A 16,714-nucleotide genomic window follows, 5' to 3' on the forward strand; every position below is an offset into this window, starting at 1 on the left:
AAGAGGCATTACCCTCCCTAAATCCAAAGGGTCAAGAGGAAGGAATAGTTAGGAGAATCCACAGAGAGTACCTATAAGGAGAGGGCCTCCTGACAGGATGGTGACAGTGCAACTTTGGGTAGAGGGGCAAAACTAATCCACAGTGATTTGACAGGAAAGGATCTAGGGGAATAAACATCCTTTCTGTCTTGTAGTTTCCTATTTGTGTTTCTCTTTGCCTGAGCACATCTAGAAACTAGAGGTCAAAAGTGCCCCATTGATGCAGTCTAGACAGGTCGGCAGCACAAAGGGTAGCGAGTGAATCTGGAGAGCAAATGTAAGATAGCCACCTGGAAACACAGATGAGATTTGTTTGTAGTAACTTCCAAAATTTTTTGCTTCCATCTCCAATGCCATACTTGTTCCTGCATGGCTTGCAGATGCTAGAGTTTGTCTGCTGCTTCCTTATATCCTGGAACCCCCCGCCAGGTTATCAGGTCTAGTTTCTGGGCCTGCCTGCTATCATTCACCATTTCTTTATCAAAACCTGTTCTTAAGATTTTTGCTTCTGGCCATGACAAAGCAACAGGATCCAGATTTACCCTCCCCCTGTACACAACTAGAAAACAACAAAATAAACGTACTGATGGCTTCAGATATTGCACAACACACAGTGCAGAACCATGACCCATGAGATAAAGAAAATACATGTGGTAAATGATCACCACAGTTTCTGATTGGAGGCACATTCTGGACTTTACAGCAGGGGAAACAATATCCCAAGCAGAGTATGGTAGTCTTGTTGAGTTAAAATACAGAAATGAAAGTCAAATAGACTGTAGATGGAAATTGTGGGGCAGAATTCTAGAAAAGAGGGGACCATATAAAAAAAGCTCCAGAAATCTGCACAAGTGCCCTGTTGAGTGTTTAATACTAAGATGTTCATACCCAGAGTGAAGCTTTGTAAGTTTGGGCAAAGAATGACCAGAAGCTATAAGCTGAAAAATTCAGAGTTCACATGGGACTCTGAGATGTACAAATATAAACCAGCTTGATCAGCTGGGGCATTTAGTAGAGATCCAATAAGGGTCATATGCAGACAGTAGGATTGAACTATCCCTAGAATAAAAGAAATGCTGGGTTCAATCCAACAAAGCTAAAACAAGCCTCTAAAGGAGTAATCTTATCCATAAGTAACTGCCTACTGGATAAAAACTCAATACTCTTTAAAGGAAGATTTAAAAATATACAAACATTCAACAACGTAACCTTTAAAATATCCAACATCTAAGCAAGAATTGCTAGCCTCACCAGGTAGCAGAAAGATGTGACCCATATCAGGAAAAAAGTCAATTAATAGAAACATGCCTGAAAATGACAGTTGAAAAGACAGAATGAACAGACAGGCACGTTAAAACAGTTGTTTAAGTATGCAAAATATACTACAGGATTTTAAGAAAAATATACATAAAATGAGGAAAGAATGCACTTCTTGTGGTGAAAAAGAGAGTATCTGAAATGAAAGGTCAGTGACTGAAATTCAAAGCAAACTGGATGCTACAAGGAGAAAAGTAAAACTGAAAACGGCAATAGGAACTATCCAGAATGAAGCACCAAGAGGAATAAGACTTCAAAAAAACAAAAAACAAAACAAAAAACAAAAACAAAAACAAAAAACAGAAAGAAATGAACAAAATCCCATCAATCCTTGGGCAATATCAAGTGGTCTAACATATGTGTAATTGAAAAAGAGAAAAGAGGGAGAACAAATTTTTGACAAAATCAAGGCTGAAAATTTTCCAAATTTGTTAAAAACTATAAATACCACAGATCCAGGAATCACAATGAGCCCCAATGAAAATAAACAAAGAAAAGCACACCATCATACCAAAGTATATCATAATAAAATTACTAAAATTAGTAATAAAGAGAAAATCTGAAAAGCAGTCGGAAAAAAGCTATATTTTATAGTGTCATAGAGAGTATAGGAAATACTGCAGACTTCTGATCAAAACTATGCAACCCAGAAGACAATGGAATACTATCTTTGATATACTGAATGATACAGAAATCAAACTCAAATTCTGTATTGAGTGAAAATAACTCTTAAAAATGAAAGCATAATGAAGACTTTTTGAGATAAATGAAAGCTTAGAGAATTCGCCATCAGCAGATCTACATTAAAGAAATGTTAACATAAGCTTTAACATCAGAAATGTTAACAAAGAAGGAAAATAATACTTGAATCTACACAAAAGAATGAAGAGCACCAGAAATAGGAAACCTGAGGATAAATATTAAAAATTTTTCATTAAAAATTTCTTTAAAATGTTAAGGCAAAAATGATAAAGTACTGTAGAGTTCATAACATATGCAGAAGTAAAATTTATAGCAGCAATAGCACAAAGGACAAGAGCATGTAGCTAAAAGTAAATGGTCTAGATAAAATGAAATAATGAAAAAGAACCCTCACTTCAAAAGAAAGTAAGGAAAGATGCAAAAGGTAACAAAGAACAGATGGGACAAGTAGAAAACAAATAGTAAGATGACATACCTAAACCAAACATATATGTTACATGTACTTGTAATTAAATGCAAATGATCCAAATACCCCAATTAAAGGTCAGGCACTATCAGACTGGATTTAAAAAGCAAGAAATTCATTTTAAATATAAAAACACAAATAGTTTAAAAGTAAAAGAATGAAAAAAGATATGCTGTGCAATGCTTATCATAAGAGAGCTGCAGTAGCTACATTAATAATAAAAAAAGAAGACTTTAGGAAAAGGAATAGTACCAGAGATAAAGAAAGACAATTTCATAGTGACAAAAAGGAAAATATAAGAAGATTTAACAATTCTAAATGTTTGTGTACCTACTAACAGAGCTTCATAATATATGAAACAAAAACTGACAAAACTTAAAGAAGAAATAGACAAATCCACAGTCATAGTTTGAATATATATATTTTATCATTCCTCTCTCAAGAATTAATAAAACAAATAGTCAGAAAAATCAGTAAACCAGTAAGGATATAGAAGATCCCAGCACTTTGGGAGGCCAAGGCGGGTGGATCACAAGGTCAAGAGATTGAGACCATCATGGCCAACATGGTGAAACCCTGTCTCTACCAAAAATACAAAAATTAGCTGGGTGTGGCAGCATGTACCTGTAGTTCCAGCTACTCAGGAGGCTGAGGCAGGAGAATCGCTTGAACTCAGGAGGCAGAGGTTGCAGTGAGCCAAGATCACGCCAGTGTACTCCAGCCTGGTGAGAGGGTGAGACTCTGTCTAAAAAAAAATTAAAAAGATATGAACAAAAGTATAAATTAACTGGATCTAACTGACATTTACAGAAAACTCCACCCAACAATAGCAGAATACGTATTTATTTTAAAGTTCCATGGAATAGTCACCAAGATAGACTATAATTTGGATCATAAAAAAACACTAAGCAAACTTTTAAAATTTGAAATCTCACCAAAAAATAATTAAATTAGAAGTAAAACACAGAAAAATGTTCAGAAACATACACAAATATTTGGAAGTTAAACATTATATTTTACATAGTCTATGGGTCAAAGAAGAAAATGCAAAGATAATTTAAAATTATTTCAAACTGAATGAAAATGAAGACATCACCATTTTAAAGTGTACAATTCAGTGGTTTTTATTATAGTCACCATGTTATACAATAATCACCACTATCTAATTCCAGAAAATTTTCATCACCTAAAAAGAAATGCTATACTATTAGCGGCCAGTCCAAACTCTTCCCTGTATCCCCTGTAAATCATGAATCTACTTTCTGTTTTTACGTATTTGCCCATTTTGGATATTTCATATAAGTAGAATCCTACACTGTGTGGCCTTTTGTGTCTGGCTTATTTCACTTAGCATTCAGAAGGAATTTTAATGAAATGCTTACATTAGAAAAGAAGAAAGGCCCATTTTTGACTTGCTTACCAACATAATTCAATAGGGATAGAATAGTCCTCTCAACAAATAGTGCTGGAACACATGGATAGTCATATGTAAAAGAATGAAGTTGGAATCTTACCTCACACCTTATACAAAAATTAACTCAAAATGGATTAAAGACTTAAATGTAAGAGCTAAAAGTATAAAACTTTTAGAAGAAGTACAGGTGTAATTCTTTATGACCTTGAATTAGGTAATGGTGTCTTAGCTATGACATTTTTTAAAAAAATAGATAAATTGAACTTCATTAAAATTAAAAATGAAGTGAAAATTAAACCCATGGAATGGGAAAAGTTTTGCAAATCACATGTATGATAAGTGACTTACATCAAGAATATATAAAGAACTTTTTACAATGCAACAATAAAAAGACAACCAATTTTTTTTAAATAGGCAGAGGATTTGAATAGACATTTCCCCAAAGAAGACACACAAATGGCCAATAAGAACATGAAGAGATGCACATACCACTTCACACCCACTAAGATGGCTATAATAAAAAAGCGACAATAATAAGTGTTTTGAGAATGTAGACAGATTGGAAGCCTCATATGTCACTGGTTAAAATGTAAAGTGGTGCAGCTGCTTTGGAAAACAGTTTGGTGTTTTCTCAAAAAGTTAAACATATGTGCTAGGTCAATTGCTCATATGATTAGCATTTCTACTCCTAGGTATGTACCCAAGAGTATTGAAAATACATGTCTACACACACTGTATGTGAATGTTCATAGCAGCAGTATTTGTATTAGCTAGAAAGTGGAAACAACGCAAATGTGCATCAACTGATGAACAGATAAACAAAATGTGGTCTGTCCCTATCATGGAATATTATTCAGTTATAAAACAAATGACATTCCAATACATTCTACAACATGGATGAACCTTGAAAACACTATGCTCATTGAAAGAAGCCAAACACAAATTGTATTTTTCACATATTGTATAATTCCATTTGTATGAAATGTCCAGAATAAGCAAATCCATAGAGATGGACAGTAGAATAGTGGTTGCCAGAGGAAAGGGGAAGGAGGAATGGGGAGTGACTGCCAATGCATTTGGAGTCTCTTTTAGGGGTGATGAAAATATTCTGAACCAGACTATGGTGATAGTCGCACAATTTTGTGAATATACTAAAAATTATTGAATTGTACACTTTAAGAGAGTGAATTTTATGGTATGTCAATTATATCTCAATTTAAAAAATATTTGGTGTAAATGATTTTATGCTCCAGTGTTGATAATTGATAAAGGCTTAATGAGAGGCTCTTCTCAGCATTATGGTTCAACTCAGACCAACTCCTCCCTACAAAGGCTACAGAATCTATTTTTTCAAAAAGTCCAGCTCTTAGGAACTTTGTTCTTAGCTATGGTTGCTACCAGGCTGCCTCTGAGGCCTGAAAAATCGTGTAATAGGCAGTAGAGGTTGAATTTTGTCTTTTAGTATCTATGCTTACTTTCCTGCAGTGTGAGTTCCTTAAAGTCTATTGCTAACTTGCACTCATAGGCTGCATTGAAAGAATGAAGGGTCATAGTGAGGCACTTTACAGTTTATAGAAAAGCATGTTCACATTTACCACTCTTTTGATCTTACACATTTAGATTTAAATTGGGCATTCTGAATGGCCACACAACAGCAGGCCCTAAACTCTAGCCCCAACCTCTCCGACTCCAAAAATCAAATCATTCTTAGAACAACTAAAATGTGCTTCTGAGCAAGTTATGGAGAAATGGCCTCCCACTCGCCCTCCCAAGAATATTATGAAGGCTCTTAGCCATTTAAAGAACAACTTCTGGCCGGGCACAGTGGCTCATGCCTGTAATCCCAGCACTTTGGGAAGTCGAGGAGGGCGGATCACGAGGTCAGGAGATCGAGACCATCCTGGCTAACATGGTGAAACCCCATCTCTACTAAAAATACAAAAAAACTAGCCAGGCGTGGTGGCGGGCATCTGTAGTCCCAGCTGCTCGGGAGGCTGAGGCAGGAGAATTGTGTGAATCCAGTAGGTGGAGCTTGCAGTGAGCCAAGATGGCGCCACTGCACTCCAGCCTGGGTGACAGAGCAAGACTCCCTCTCAAAAAAAAAAAAAAAAAAAGAAGAAGAAGAAGAAGAAAGAACAACTTCCACCAACAATCTTTTTTTTTTTTTTTTGAGACAGAGTTTTGCTTTTGTTGCTCAGGCTTGAGTGCAACACTTGGCTCACTGCAACCTCCACCTCCTGGGTTCAAGCAATTCTCCTGCCTCAGCCTCCCAAGTAGCTGGGATTATAGGCGTGCATCACCATGCCCAGCTAATTTTTTTGTATTATTAGTATAGACAGGGTTTCACCATGTTGGGCAGGCTGGTCTTGAACTCCTGACCTCAGAGGATTCGTCCACCTCGGCCTGCCAAAATGCTGGGATTACAGGAGTGAGCCACCACGCCTGGCCTCCACTAACAATCTTATATTGGTCTGCATTATGCAGAATGACCTGGACTATTAGTCATGAGGCAGTCCCAGATATTAAATAGCTTGGTTCAGTATGCTCATCTCATTAACCATGTGGTTTGGGGGGCCATTTTCAACCTGCAGGGGACACACACACACACATACACACACATACACACCTCTCTTTACAGTAGGACATTGAGTCACCTATCTTTTCCCAGCAGTACTGTGACCAGGGCTGAGTTCCCACTTGCATTTCCTTCCTCCCTCTCTCCCTCCCCCTTCCTCCCTTCCCCTCTCCCTCCCTCCTTCCCTCCCTTCCTTCCTCCCTTCCTTCCTTCTTTCCTTCCTTTTTTAAAAAAAATTATGGTCAAATATACATAACACAAAATTTATCGCTGTAACCATTTTTAACTGTACTGTTTAGTGGTGTTAAGTACATTCTCACTGATCTCCAGCCATCACCATTATCCATCTCCAGAACTTCTTCTTGAAAAACAGAGACTTTGTATTCATAAAACATTAACTCCCCATTCCCCTCTCTCCACCCCAGCCTCTGGTAATCACCATTCTACTTTCTGTCTCTGTGAATTTGACTCCTCTTAGATACCTCATGTAAGTGGAATCACACAATATTTGTCCTTTGGCCACTTGTATTCCTTGATGGCAAAGAGTCATCTTGTTCCAGAGCTGGCCCATCGGACCAGGTGTTTGATGTGGCAGCCAGGAAGGACAGCAAGAGGAAGGATAGCAGAGTCTGGAGCGCAAACACATCCCCAGACAGAATCAGGAGGGCTCCCCTCATCCTGTCGACAGCTGGAAATTCTTTCTGCTCTTCAACAAGTTGAGTGTTACAAACAGGAGACTTTTCAAGCCCGATCCCAAACACAGGAATTCGTCCCTCGTCAGTCTGTCTCCTGGGCCCCATTGAGACAGCTGGACTTCCCACGCAAGCGAAAGCATTCAACCGGGAGTGCCTTTTCCTGGGCCAGCCTGTTCCAGCTTACCCTTGAAGGAGACCATCAGCTCCTGAAGAGCAACAGCTATTTTTCTGTCCCAAGTTGTGTAGAATGCAGTGTGGAGCACTTTTAAAAAGTCCATTTTGGCTATTAGCAGCAATCAATGCAATCTATGCCAGCTCAGGTTGGCATGATAATTTTATTTACTTAGCTAGTCCTTTGAAATTCACAGCAAGGATATGAGCCTCATGCATGATCCTCCCAGTGGCTTTTGTACAGGTGAATGAACCGATTCCTTATTGCGGGAAAAAAAAAAAAAATCTTACGCTGGACTTGGAGTCAGGCCACAGCTAGACTGGAAGCAAGGAGACTAGAAAGTGAACATGGACCTGACAGGCTCTGTGATGTCCCAGGCCTAATCTGGTGGGAGTCCTGAGAACAGCCTGTGCTGTGTGTGCCCAGGTGCAAAGAATATGTAAACCTTTCCCAAGTGAAAAAGCTTAGCTTTCTCCAAATTCCCATTTGAAACTGCCTGTGTGACTGCAGAGTATGCACACTCATGCAGATAGGTGGAGTCCTATTCAACTTCTACAAAACACACTCATTTGTTGATTTGTTTTATTTCTGTATGGTACATTTCCTCCTAGGAGCTGCAAGGGTTAATAAGCTTCAGCAATCCTTTTACAATAGAGATGCTGCAAGGAGGGCAGAAGCTCTAATGACTCTGCAGAAGACCCAGCTGGAGGAAATGGGATCTCACGTGGGGATCAAGGGTTGTGAGAGTGGGAGGAAGATGTAGAGAAGAAGAAGTGTTTCATTGGAGACAATGTAAAACCATGCCATCCTTTGCTGAAAGGGACAGGGAAGCAATTTCCCTGGAGGTTCAGAAAGTAGAATTATAGTTGCTGTTGGATGTTAAGCGCAGATCTGGAAGTCGTGGTGAAAAACTAGGAGGTTAACACTGGATGCTTATCCAAAGCCTCTGTTCTGATTCTGGTTGCCCAGTTTGTAGGAGGAAGAGCAGAAGAGAGGACAGTTGAGTGCAACTGTGGAGGGCACGTGGAGACACTGGGTAACAGCCTGGGATTCCTTATTTTTCTGAGCACTGCATCAGGTATCAGGAAGGTGGGGCTGGGATGTGGGTCTGCTGCTGACCAGCATTCTGACCTGGAGCTGACTCTGCCACAGTTCTAACATCTGTGAAATGAGAGAATAAGATCTGATTTAAATTTAACAAACTTCTATTAAAGATGTGTAGGACACAACATTGAGTAATAACTGTTCATGGCCTGCAGGGTTACACAACTGGGGAGATGAGACACACACACACATACATTCAGATGTGGCTGTAATAGGGAACGAACAGTATTTTAAGGGAAAATGAGGCAGGAGAGAAATTGGTTTCACCTTTGGAGGAGGTAGGCCTTGAGTATGGTTGAATAAGGTGCTGATGGGTGGAAATGGACATAAAGAAGAGGAGGTGTCTCTGGAAGATAAAACAGGCGAACAAAAAGAGGGACCAGAAGACTGGACAGGTGCAGAGGGGCAGCTCTGGCAGTGAGCAGCAGGTGGCTATGGTGTGAGCACAGGTACATATCACATAGCAGGGACTCAGGCAACATCTACTGAGTGACAGTGGCGGCAGTGAGGTTGTACTGGAAGACAGGGGAGGCACATGCATGTGGAGTTCATATGGGTTTCTAAGAGGGAGATGGGCCACTCTGATGGGCTCTGTGTCCAAGGACAGGGAGACCACAGGAGAGGAGGCCCAAAGGCTGAGAGGTAAGGTCCAGGAGGAGATGGAAAGGGTTTGAATTCAGATAGCAACACCAGGGTGGGAGGGATCTGAAAAAGAGTGCAGATGCTCCTTCAGGTGTTCGGAGGCTGATCAGACATGCAGGGAGACAGAAAAGAAAGAGATGAAGAGAATGTTGGGTTTTGAGCCTGGGCAGTGGGAAGGGTAGAAATACAGAAAGAGACAAGCAGCCTCAAGGAGAGGTTTGGGGAGGAGACGATCAGTTCAGCTTTGTGAGAAGTTGTGCAGGGTGTCTAAGCAGAGACGGCCAGCAGAGTAGGCCAGTAGAAATGTGGGGATTTGGGGAGCTGGAAATCAGTGGCTCATGGAAACACGGGCTGAAGATGTGGACACGGAGGAGATAGAAGTGATATGCTGGGAGAGGAGGCCCGGTGGCCCATCCCTGCAGAAAAAAAGCGCAGGGATGGGAGAGAAATGGAAACCTGGCAGGAAGTCACCAGGAGAACCCACGGAGAGGACGCAAAGGGTGTGGGGGAAGCCCAGAAACTCTGAGGAAGCCGCTAGGGAGTTGGCTCCAGCGCCACCATCATGAGGAGGGCCACTGAGAATGGCCTTCAGCAGCGGCCGATGGCCAGGGCTGGAGAAGAGGAAGGTGAAAGGACCCAGTGAGAAGTGTGTGATAAAGGGGACAAGAGCAGACATGGTGTGCTGAGAGAAAGCCGTCTAAAGGAAGACCTTTTAGGACAAGGAAGAGGATGCCATGCTTGTGGCTGTGCACTGGAAGCACCGGAGATCCTGCTGCCACACAGCTTCCAGTCCAGGCCAAGGACGGTGGTCACTTGGTGTGGAAGACACAGGAGCTGTTGCGTTTGGACCCAGGTATGGAAGTTAGTTTTGCAAAGGAGGTGGGGACATCCTCTGCTCTCGAGGGAAGGAAGGGTGGTGATGTGAGTGAGTGAGCTCTGAGCGGGGTGAGAGGAGACTCCAGGGACCCTGTGGGAAGGCCTGGACCTGCTCAGTAAGGTGGGTGCTGAGAGATTCTGCAGGTAGAAGGTAGAGTTGGGGGTCTGAGGCATCTGAGGAGAGTGACAGTGGCCAGCTGACAGTGGCCTGAGGGGAGAGCCGGGACTCAGCCTGCGCTGGGCCTGCAGCCACACCTCCTCTGGGGCCTGGCAGCCGGAGGTGTGGAGTGAATGGAGTGGATGGCCATGCGGGGCCCTCGGGGCAGGCCTGGGGAAAGTCAAGAGTGAGGGTGCTGAATGCCTGAGATCAGGCAGGCAAGGGAGCCCAGGGAAGCTTCTAGGGGGAGAGGCGGGGGCACAAGAGCCAGGGTGAGAGCAGGAGAAGGGACAGGTGAGGGGAGGAAGCTGCGGCCGGAGAGTGGACATCAGCAGCCGAGTGGCTGGAGGTGTCTAAGGGAGCCAGGCAGGTAAGTGACAGATAGACCAGTGCAGCGGCTGAGAAGTGGGGTCCCTGAAGGAGGGGCCACAACATGGAGAATGGAGTGGCTGGGCCGGCTGCAGAGCTGATGGGTGACTGAGGAAGAGGGACCAGCAGGGCTGGAGCAAAGAGCCTTGGCTGGGGAAATTGCTGTGGACAGGCCTAAGCAACAGCACCTGTTGGGAAGCCAGGAGGCTCCCAGAGGCAAAGGGGGCCTGCTCTGTTCATGTTCACTTAACCCCACTCCTTGAGGGCCTGGGCTGAGGTGCTGAGGCCTGAGTTTCATGCCCGGGAACTGTGATGCTGAGGGGAAGGCATGAAAGGTGGCTCCTTCAGCTGCTGACCCATGGCCCTGCAGCCTGCCCAGGAGCACTCTGCAGCCACCAGCTACCTGCAGCTGCTTTCCTCATCCAGGGAGGTTAAAGCCCCATTCTAGGTCAGGCCCTTAGGCATGGAGAGTCCAGCAGTTCCTCTTTCACAGCCCCAGGACTCCCTCACCATGCTACAAGCAGGGCCCCTCTGAAGCCGAGCATCTCCTGTGTGCTCCCAAGCCAGGGAACTCGCACTAGGGAAGGATTCAGAGTGGCGGTGGGGGACAGGCCCTCGGCACTTCCCTGTTAGAGAGACAAGCCAACAGCACAGCTGGACGCCCCACTCGCAATTTGTTCAGCTCAGTTTGATTCTCTTTCTCTCCCTGGTGAGCTTCAGTTTGGAGTTGTTTGCTCTTCATCAGCAGTTTCTGGAAATGTGGTGTTTGGAGAGGGTTAGGGAGGCCTAAAAGAAGGGCAGGGAAGCTGAGAGGCTGTGCTGGTGCCCAGCTGCACCTGGGGTGGTCTCCCATGGCATGTGCCATGCCCAACCCTCAGGCCTGCCGCCCTCATCAGACCTAGGTGTCCTTTCTTAGGCCTCTCAGGACCTTTGGCCTCATACCACCCCTGGCTAGAAACTGCCACGGGCTCCTTCCACCCAAACCAGAACCTTCCTTTCTTGATTCCTTCCCCTGAAGTCTGGGATTTCTTTGCCTTTCGGCCTGGCTCTTCTTTCCTCTGGAGGCCTGTGTGAGAAGGGGCAGGAGGTAGGGCCAGGCCTGTCCTCCCAGGCAATCGACAGCCCCTCCTCCTGCATTGCCAGCCACCCTCTTTCTCCCCAGCACCCCACAGGATGACTGGCCCTCCTTAGAATGTGCCTCCCTGGGGCTGTGTGCTCGCCATCCTTTCCTGGTGCCCCATGGTATTTGTCCACAGCAGAGGAGGGAGGCACAAAGGCTTTGTACAGAGACCCCGGGCAGAAGAAGATAAATGGAATTTGCAATAAATCCAGGAGCAAAGTTGTAACTTGACTTAAAAACAAACAAAAGGGCCAGAACTGCACTTAAGCTCGGCAGAAGCTCATCTCCCAGTGTAAACAGAAACGGGCGGACGTGGACTGAGGAGCCTCACGGGCCTGGGCTGGCAAGGGAGGGGTCTGGAGCAGGGCTGACCTCAGACTTCCTCTGGAAGAGATGGGCTGTGGGGGAGGGTCTCTGTGGCCTTGTGAAAGGAGAAAGAAGGTGCTGGCATTGTTGTTTGCCACGCATTTTTCCATGACTTACTCTTTCAAAAGGATACTCTCAGGATTGGGACAAGAAGGTTGTTTTCAAACTGGTGCTGGGCAGATAAAAGCTGGGACCAATGGAGAGCAAACAGAAGTGCTGGCATGAGCTCCCGGCCTCAGCCTTCCCTGGACACTGGAGCTCAGTTAAGCCTCTCCACGGGCTCAGAGGGGCTGGGTGCGCCACACTGTGTTTCCCTCAGTGGCCCGCCCGCATGACCCTGGAAAGGTCATTCTTGCTGCAATCACTGTGCCTCACCTAGAAGTGTGAGGCTGGACTTAAATTATGGCACCTTGTCTTTATATGTGACACTTCATAATTTACATATGACACTCCATAATTTACATATGACACACCATAGTTTACATGTGACACTCCCTAATTTCAACATGCCTGCACACACCTGCGCCCCCTCAACTACTCAAGGAATTGGGTGGATCAGATATTATCATCATCTTATGGGTAGGGAAACTGACACAGAGAAGTAAAGAGACCTAGCCAAGGTCACACAGCAAATTAGCAGTTGCCCCAGATCCGTGCGGTAGGAAAGGTGGGTCCCGAGGTACAGTTCCGACTCAGTTAATAACAAACTGTGTCATCTTGAACGAGCTGCTTAACCTCTCTGGGCCTAGGCTTTCATCTAAGATGCGATTCTTTCCAAGGGTTAAACAGATTGGCTCCCACCCTCTTTAACTCTTTGTGGCTGGGTTTTTCAAAGTCAGGAAGCCCAGGGAACCCAACGATGTGTCTAGGACCATACAAAACCACAGTTTAAACATGGCATACCTTTCCGGAGCCTCATTTCTACACTCAGATATTTTTGGAGGAAAAAAAGCCAACATAATGAAATCTTTTTTCAGATTGTAAAATAAGATGGTGATATTGTAGAAGATGCAAAAATTCCAATTTTAAAAGCGAAACAGAAAACTTCAAGGACACGTGGTGCTTGCTGTCGTCTGTTTGAGGTTCTGCAGAGTACGTATTTGCTCCCTCCTGCCTCCTGGGAGCTTGGTGGCAGAGTTTGGGAAGTGTTGCCAGAGAACCCACCCTGAGAAGCCTGGGTTGGCTCTTTCTAATGCGTAGTTGAGCCTCACTAGGCAGTGAACTGCCCATGTTCCTGGTGAAGGTGAGATGGAGCTGTTTTCACAGCATCTTACACAGTTGTTCTGGTCCTAAGCTGCACGTTAGAATCACCTGATGAGCTTTCAAACAATACTCATGCCAGGGTCCCACCCGGCCCAAGGGCACCAGAGTTCCTGCGAGTGTGGTGAGGGCACACTGTGTTCTAAAAACTCCCCGGTGATTCGAAAGTGCAGCTTCCGCTGGGGACACTGACTGACAGTTTAGACTTCAGAGTTCAGGGATCCTCAGAGTGTCTCTGTCCCTGACAGAAAACAGTGGCACAGACAGCGTGTCCCCTACTCTCTACCTACCAACCACACTTAGACTAGCGGGCAAATGAGACTGCATCCCAGAAGCCCACCCCCAGGTAAAGAAAGGGTGCGGAGGTTAGGGGTGAGTGGAGAACAAGATGAAACTTTGCAGGGGAGCAGGAAGGCTGTCCTGTGTTGGATAGCGTCCCCCCAAATTCATGTCCTTTCCAGATCCTCAGAACGTGACCTTATTTGGAAATAAGGTCGCTGTAGATGTAATTAGTTAAGACACAAGAGTGGGGTAGGCCCTTTGTCCAATCTGACTACTGTCCTTATGAGAAGAGAGAGAGACAGCACACGTGCAGACGGAGGTGCACGCCCAAGCACACCAGGAGCTAGACGAGGCCTGGAACAGGCTGTAGAAAGTAAATGTTCCTCTTCAAAGTTTCCCTTCTTGTTAAACTGTTAGCCAGTCGGGTTTAGTTTGGATTGTGAGGTCTGGCTCCAGTCAATGGAGACAAGACACAGTAGCAGGGACAAACTGCCTAACGGAGGGATAAAAATTGCTTCCCTCCTTTGCTCAGGTGTGCTCTCGCCATTGTTCCATCTGCGATGAGCACCCTTTCTGCAGAAAGTAAAAATGGCCTTGCTGAGAGAATTAAATTTATGTTTGAGTGCTATTTCTTTGCAGCACCAGGGAACAAGCATTCTGTTTCTAAATAAACATTTTACATATAACACAGGCTCTCCCTCGGCGCACCCAGAAGGAACCCGCCCTGCTGTGACACCTTGATTTCAGACTTCTTGGATCTAGAAATGTGAAAGAATGAATTTCTGTTATTTTAAGTAAAACTTGACCAAGTCAGCCCTATAGGAAACTAATGCAGAGGCTGATGTCAGTGAGGCCTCCCTTAAGGACTGGAGGGAGGGAGGCTGTGGCACCCCCCTGGCCACACTGGTGGGCATCTGAAGAGCCACAATGTTGCTGGCTTGACGCCAGCAGTTTTTTGAAGGAAATGAACACTGGTGGGCTTGTTTTACTGAAAAGCTGAGGGGACGGAGTAAACAGGACCTATCCAAAGTGTCACTCTCTGAAGAAAAGATGAGAACACAGGATCCAGTTCACTCACTCCTTCATTCACTCACTCACTCGCTGACCACACCCCCTCAGGGAGCCCTACCATGTGCTAGGCTCCCAGAACACAAAAGTACATGAGACCAGAGCAGCCTGGCCCTGGCCTCAGGGAGCCTGAGCCAGTGCTCTGCTCATCAGTGAGGAGGCGGGCCCACGGGCACTAAGATTTCTCCAACCGTGACATTCGATGACTTAGAGGGAGGCAGGAGGGCAGCCCTGGAGACCATGGCGCTGCCGATGGGGCATTTTCTGTGGTCACAGCTGTTAATGGGCAGGGCCGAGGAAGGGCTGAGGGGCTGTACACCCATGAGGACGTGGAGCTGGCCCCTGCTCTCCTGGGGCACCTGGTGAAGCACACTTTACTGGAAGGCTGATGGGATCAGGGACAAAAGGCGGCCCGGCCTCTGGCGGGACACTGCGGGAGGTGAGATGGGCTCAGTGGCCACCGATAATTGTACGAAGCTGAAAAATCTCTAGAATATTTCCAGCCCTTTGCACTTATCAAATATCACAATAGAAACCCTAGCAATTTGTGTAGGACCCTTTCCAGAAGGAAGGGGACTTCACCGGCGTGGCCTTGTGCAGGGGAAGTCTCTTGGAGTTTCAGCCTGGGAGTAGGCTGGGTCTCCCTGTTCTGGGCTCACCCCACCTTCTCCAGCCACTCTCGCGTGCACCTGGCCTCACCATGAAAGGCGAATTTCTAGACGGACTCCTCAGCCAGGAGACGTCTGCACTTCTCAGGCTCTTTGGTTTTCCCTTCACATTTTTAGGAGTTACGTGACACCCAGCAGCCAGCGATCCTGGCAGGCTAAGAAATACAAAGTTCAGGGTCTGAGGCCGCTGTGGCCTCCACTGTGGTTTTTCTGGAGCTCTGTTTCATTTGGGCTGGAGTGAACGCTTCCCTCTGGAGACCCCAGCAGGCAGAGGCTGAAGAAAGTTGAAGGAACAGTCATTTCCACTGTGGTTGGGTGGTGTTCGTCTGGCACGGAGGCAGCCTGACAGCATGCGGACAGGGGGCCAGGGCGGCCGCAGGGCTGGACACACTGAAGGAGCGGCCTAAGGCGAGACGCGGCATGCCCAGGCTCCCTCTCCGTCTTCAGGACAGCTTCACAACAGCAGCAATCATTAACTCTCCAAGTGTTTTTATTATAAGTCCATGTTACCTGACACTTCAGCAGAATTAAAACAGAACAACCATTTGCAGTTAACTTGGCCTTTTATGACCTCACAGACTTTTACAAGGATGTCTCAGGTCACCTTATTTTCAAAGGGAAGGCAGGAGGCATGATAGGGACACCAAGAAAGAGCTGAGAACAGACTCCCAAATCGAAAAGATAAATGAAAAAAAGTAGATGACGTGTTTTATGGTTGTAAAAGCAACATATAGTCACAGAGGACAATTTGGAAGACACAGAAAAGTATAAAAAATCACGTAGAAGCTACACATCCCTACAGACCACTATCAGTATCTGGGCTGTATCCACCCTTCCTGGTGGTGAAAAGAGCTCTTTGCATGTGTTCCTTAAAAACGAAAGTGGACCCAGCACTTTGGGAGGCCGAGGCGGGCGGATCACAAGGTCAGGAGATCGAGACCATCCTGGCTAACACGGTGAAACCCCATCTCTATAAAAATACAAAAAATTAGCTGGGCGTGGTGGCGGGTGCCTGTAGTCCTAGCTACTCGGGAGGCTGAGGCAGGAGAATGGCGTGAACCCGGGAGGCGGAGCTTGCAGTGAGCCGAGATCATGCCGCTGCACTCCAGCCTGGGCGACGGAGTGAGACTCCGTCTCTAAAAAAAAAAAAAGGAAGCAGATTTGGCACTATAGTTTATTATTTCATAAGCGAGGCCCTAAAAGCCTGTAATATTTCAGGTAAATTTGATATAGGGATCAATAAAGAGAATAAAATTAACTCACAAGCAATTGAGGGCCTAATCCATATAAGGCACTCCATTGGGTACTATGGGGGATTAGAGATGTCTGACGTTCGGACTCTGGCCTTGAGACACTAGAGGGAGGGGAGGGGAACATGTAAGAGCAGCTTTGATGGTCATATCCTCAGCTCCAGACATTGGG

The 16,714-nt window shown here is 45.4% G+C and overlaps 1 protein-coding gene across 7 annotated transcripts in view; it reads right to left on the minus strand.

Annotated features, from left to right (window-relative positions):
- Positions 1-16,714, minus strand: part of LOC105472874 (RAD51 paralog B) — an 861,624-nt gene that overhangs the window by 64,312 nt on the left and 780,598 nt on the right. For 2 of the 7 annotated variants that reach the window (XM_071099977.1, XM_071099976.1), the window contains exon 12: positions 2,977-3,269. In XM_071099977.1, coding sequence (XP_070956078.1) covers positions 3,079-3,269 — 191 coding nt within the window. In that variant the 3' untranslated portion in view covers positions 2,977-3,078. Of the gene's footprint in view, positions 1-2,972; positions 3,270-10,973; positions 11,280-16,714 lie in introns of those variants that run through there. The other 5 variants (XM_071099979.1, XM_071099980.1, XM_071099978.1 and 2 more) reach the window with 5 other exon arrangements.

This window comes from Macaca nemestrina, chromosome 7 (assembly GCF_043159975.1).
Source record: "Macaca nemestrina isolate mMacNem1 chromosome 7, mMacNem.hap1, whole genome shotgun sequence".
NCBI classification, from domain to species: Eukaryota; Metazoa; Chordata; class Mammalia; order Primates; family Cercopithecidae; genus Macaca; species Macaca nemestrina.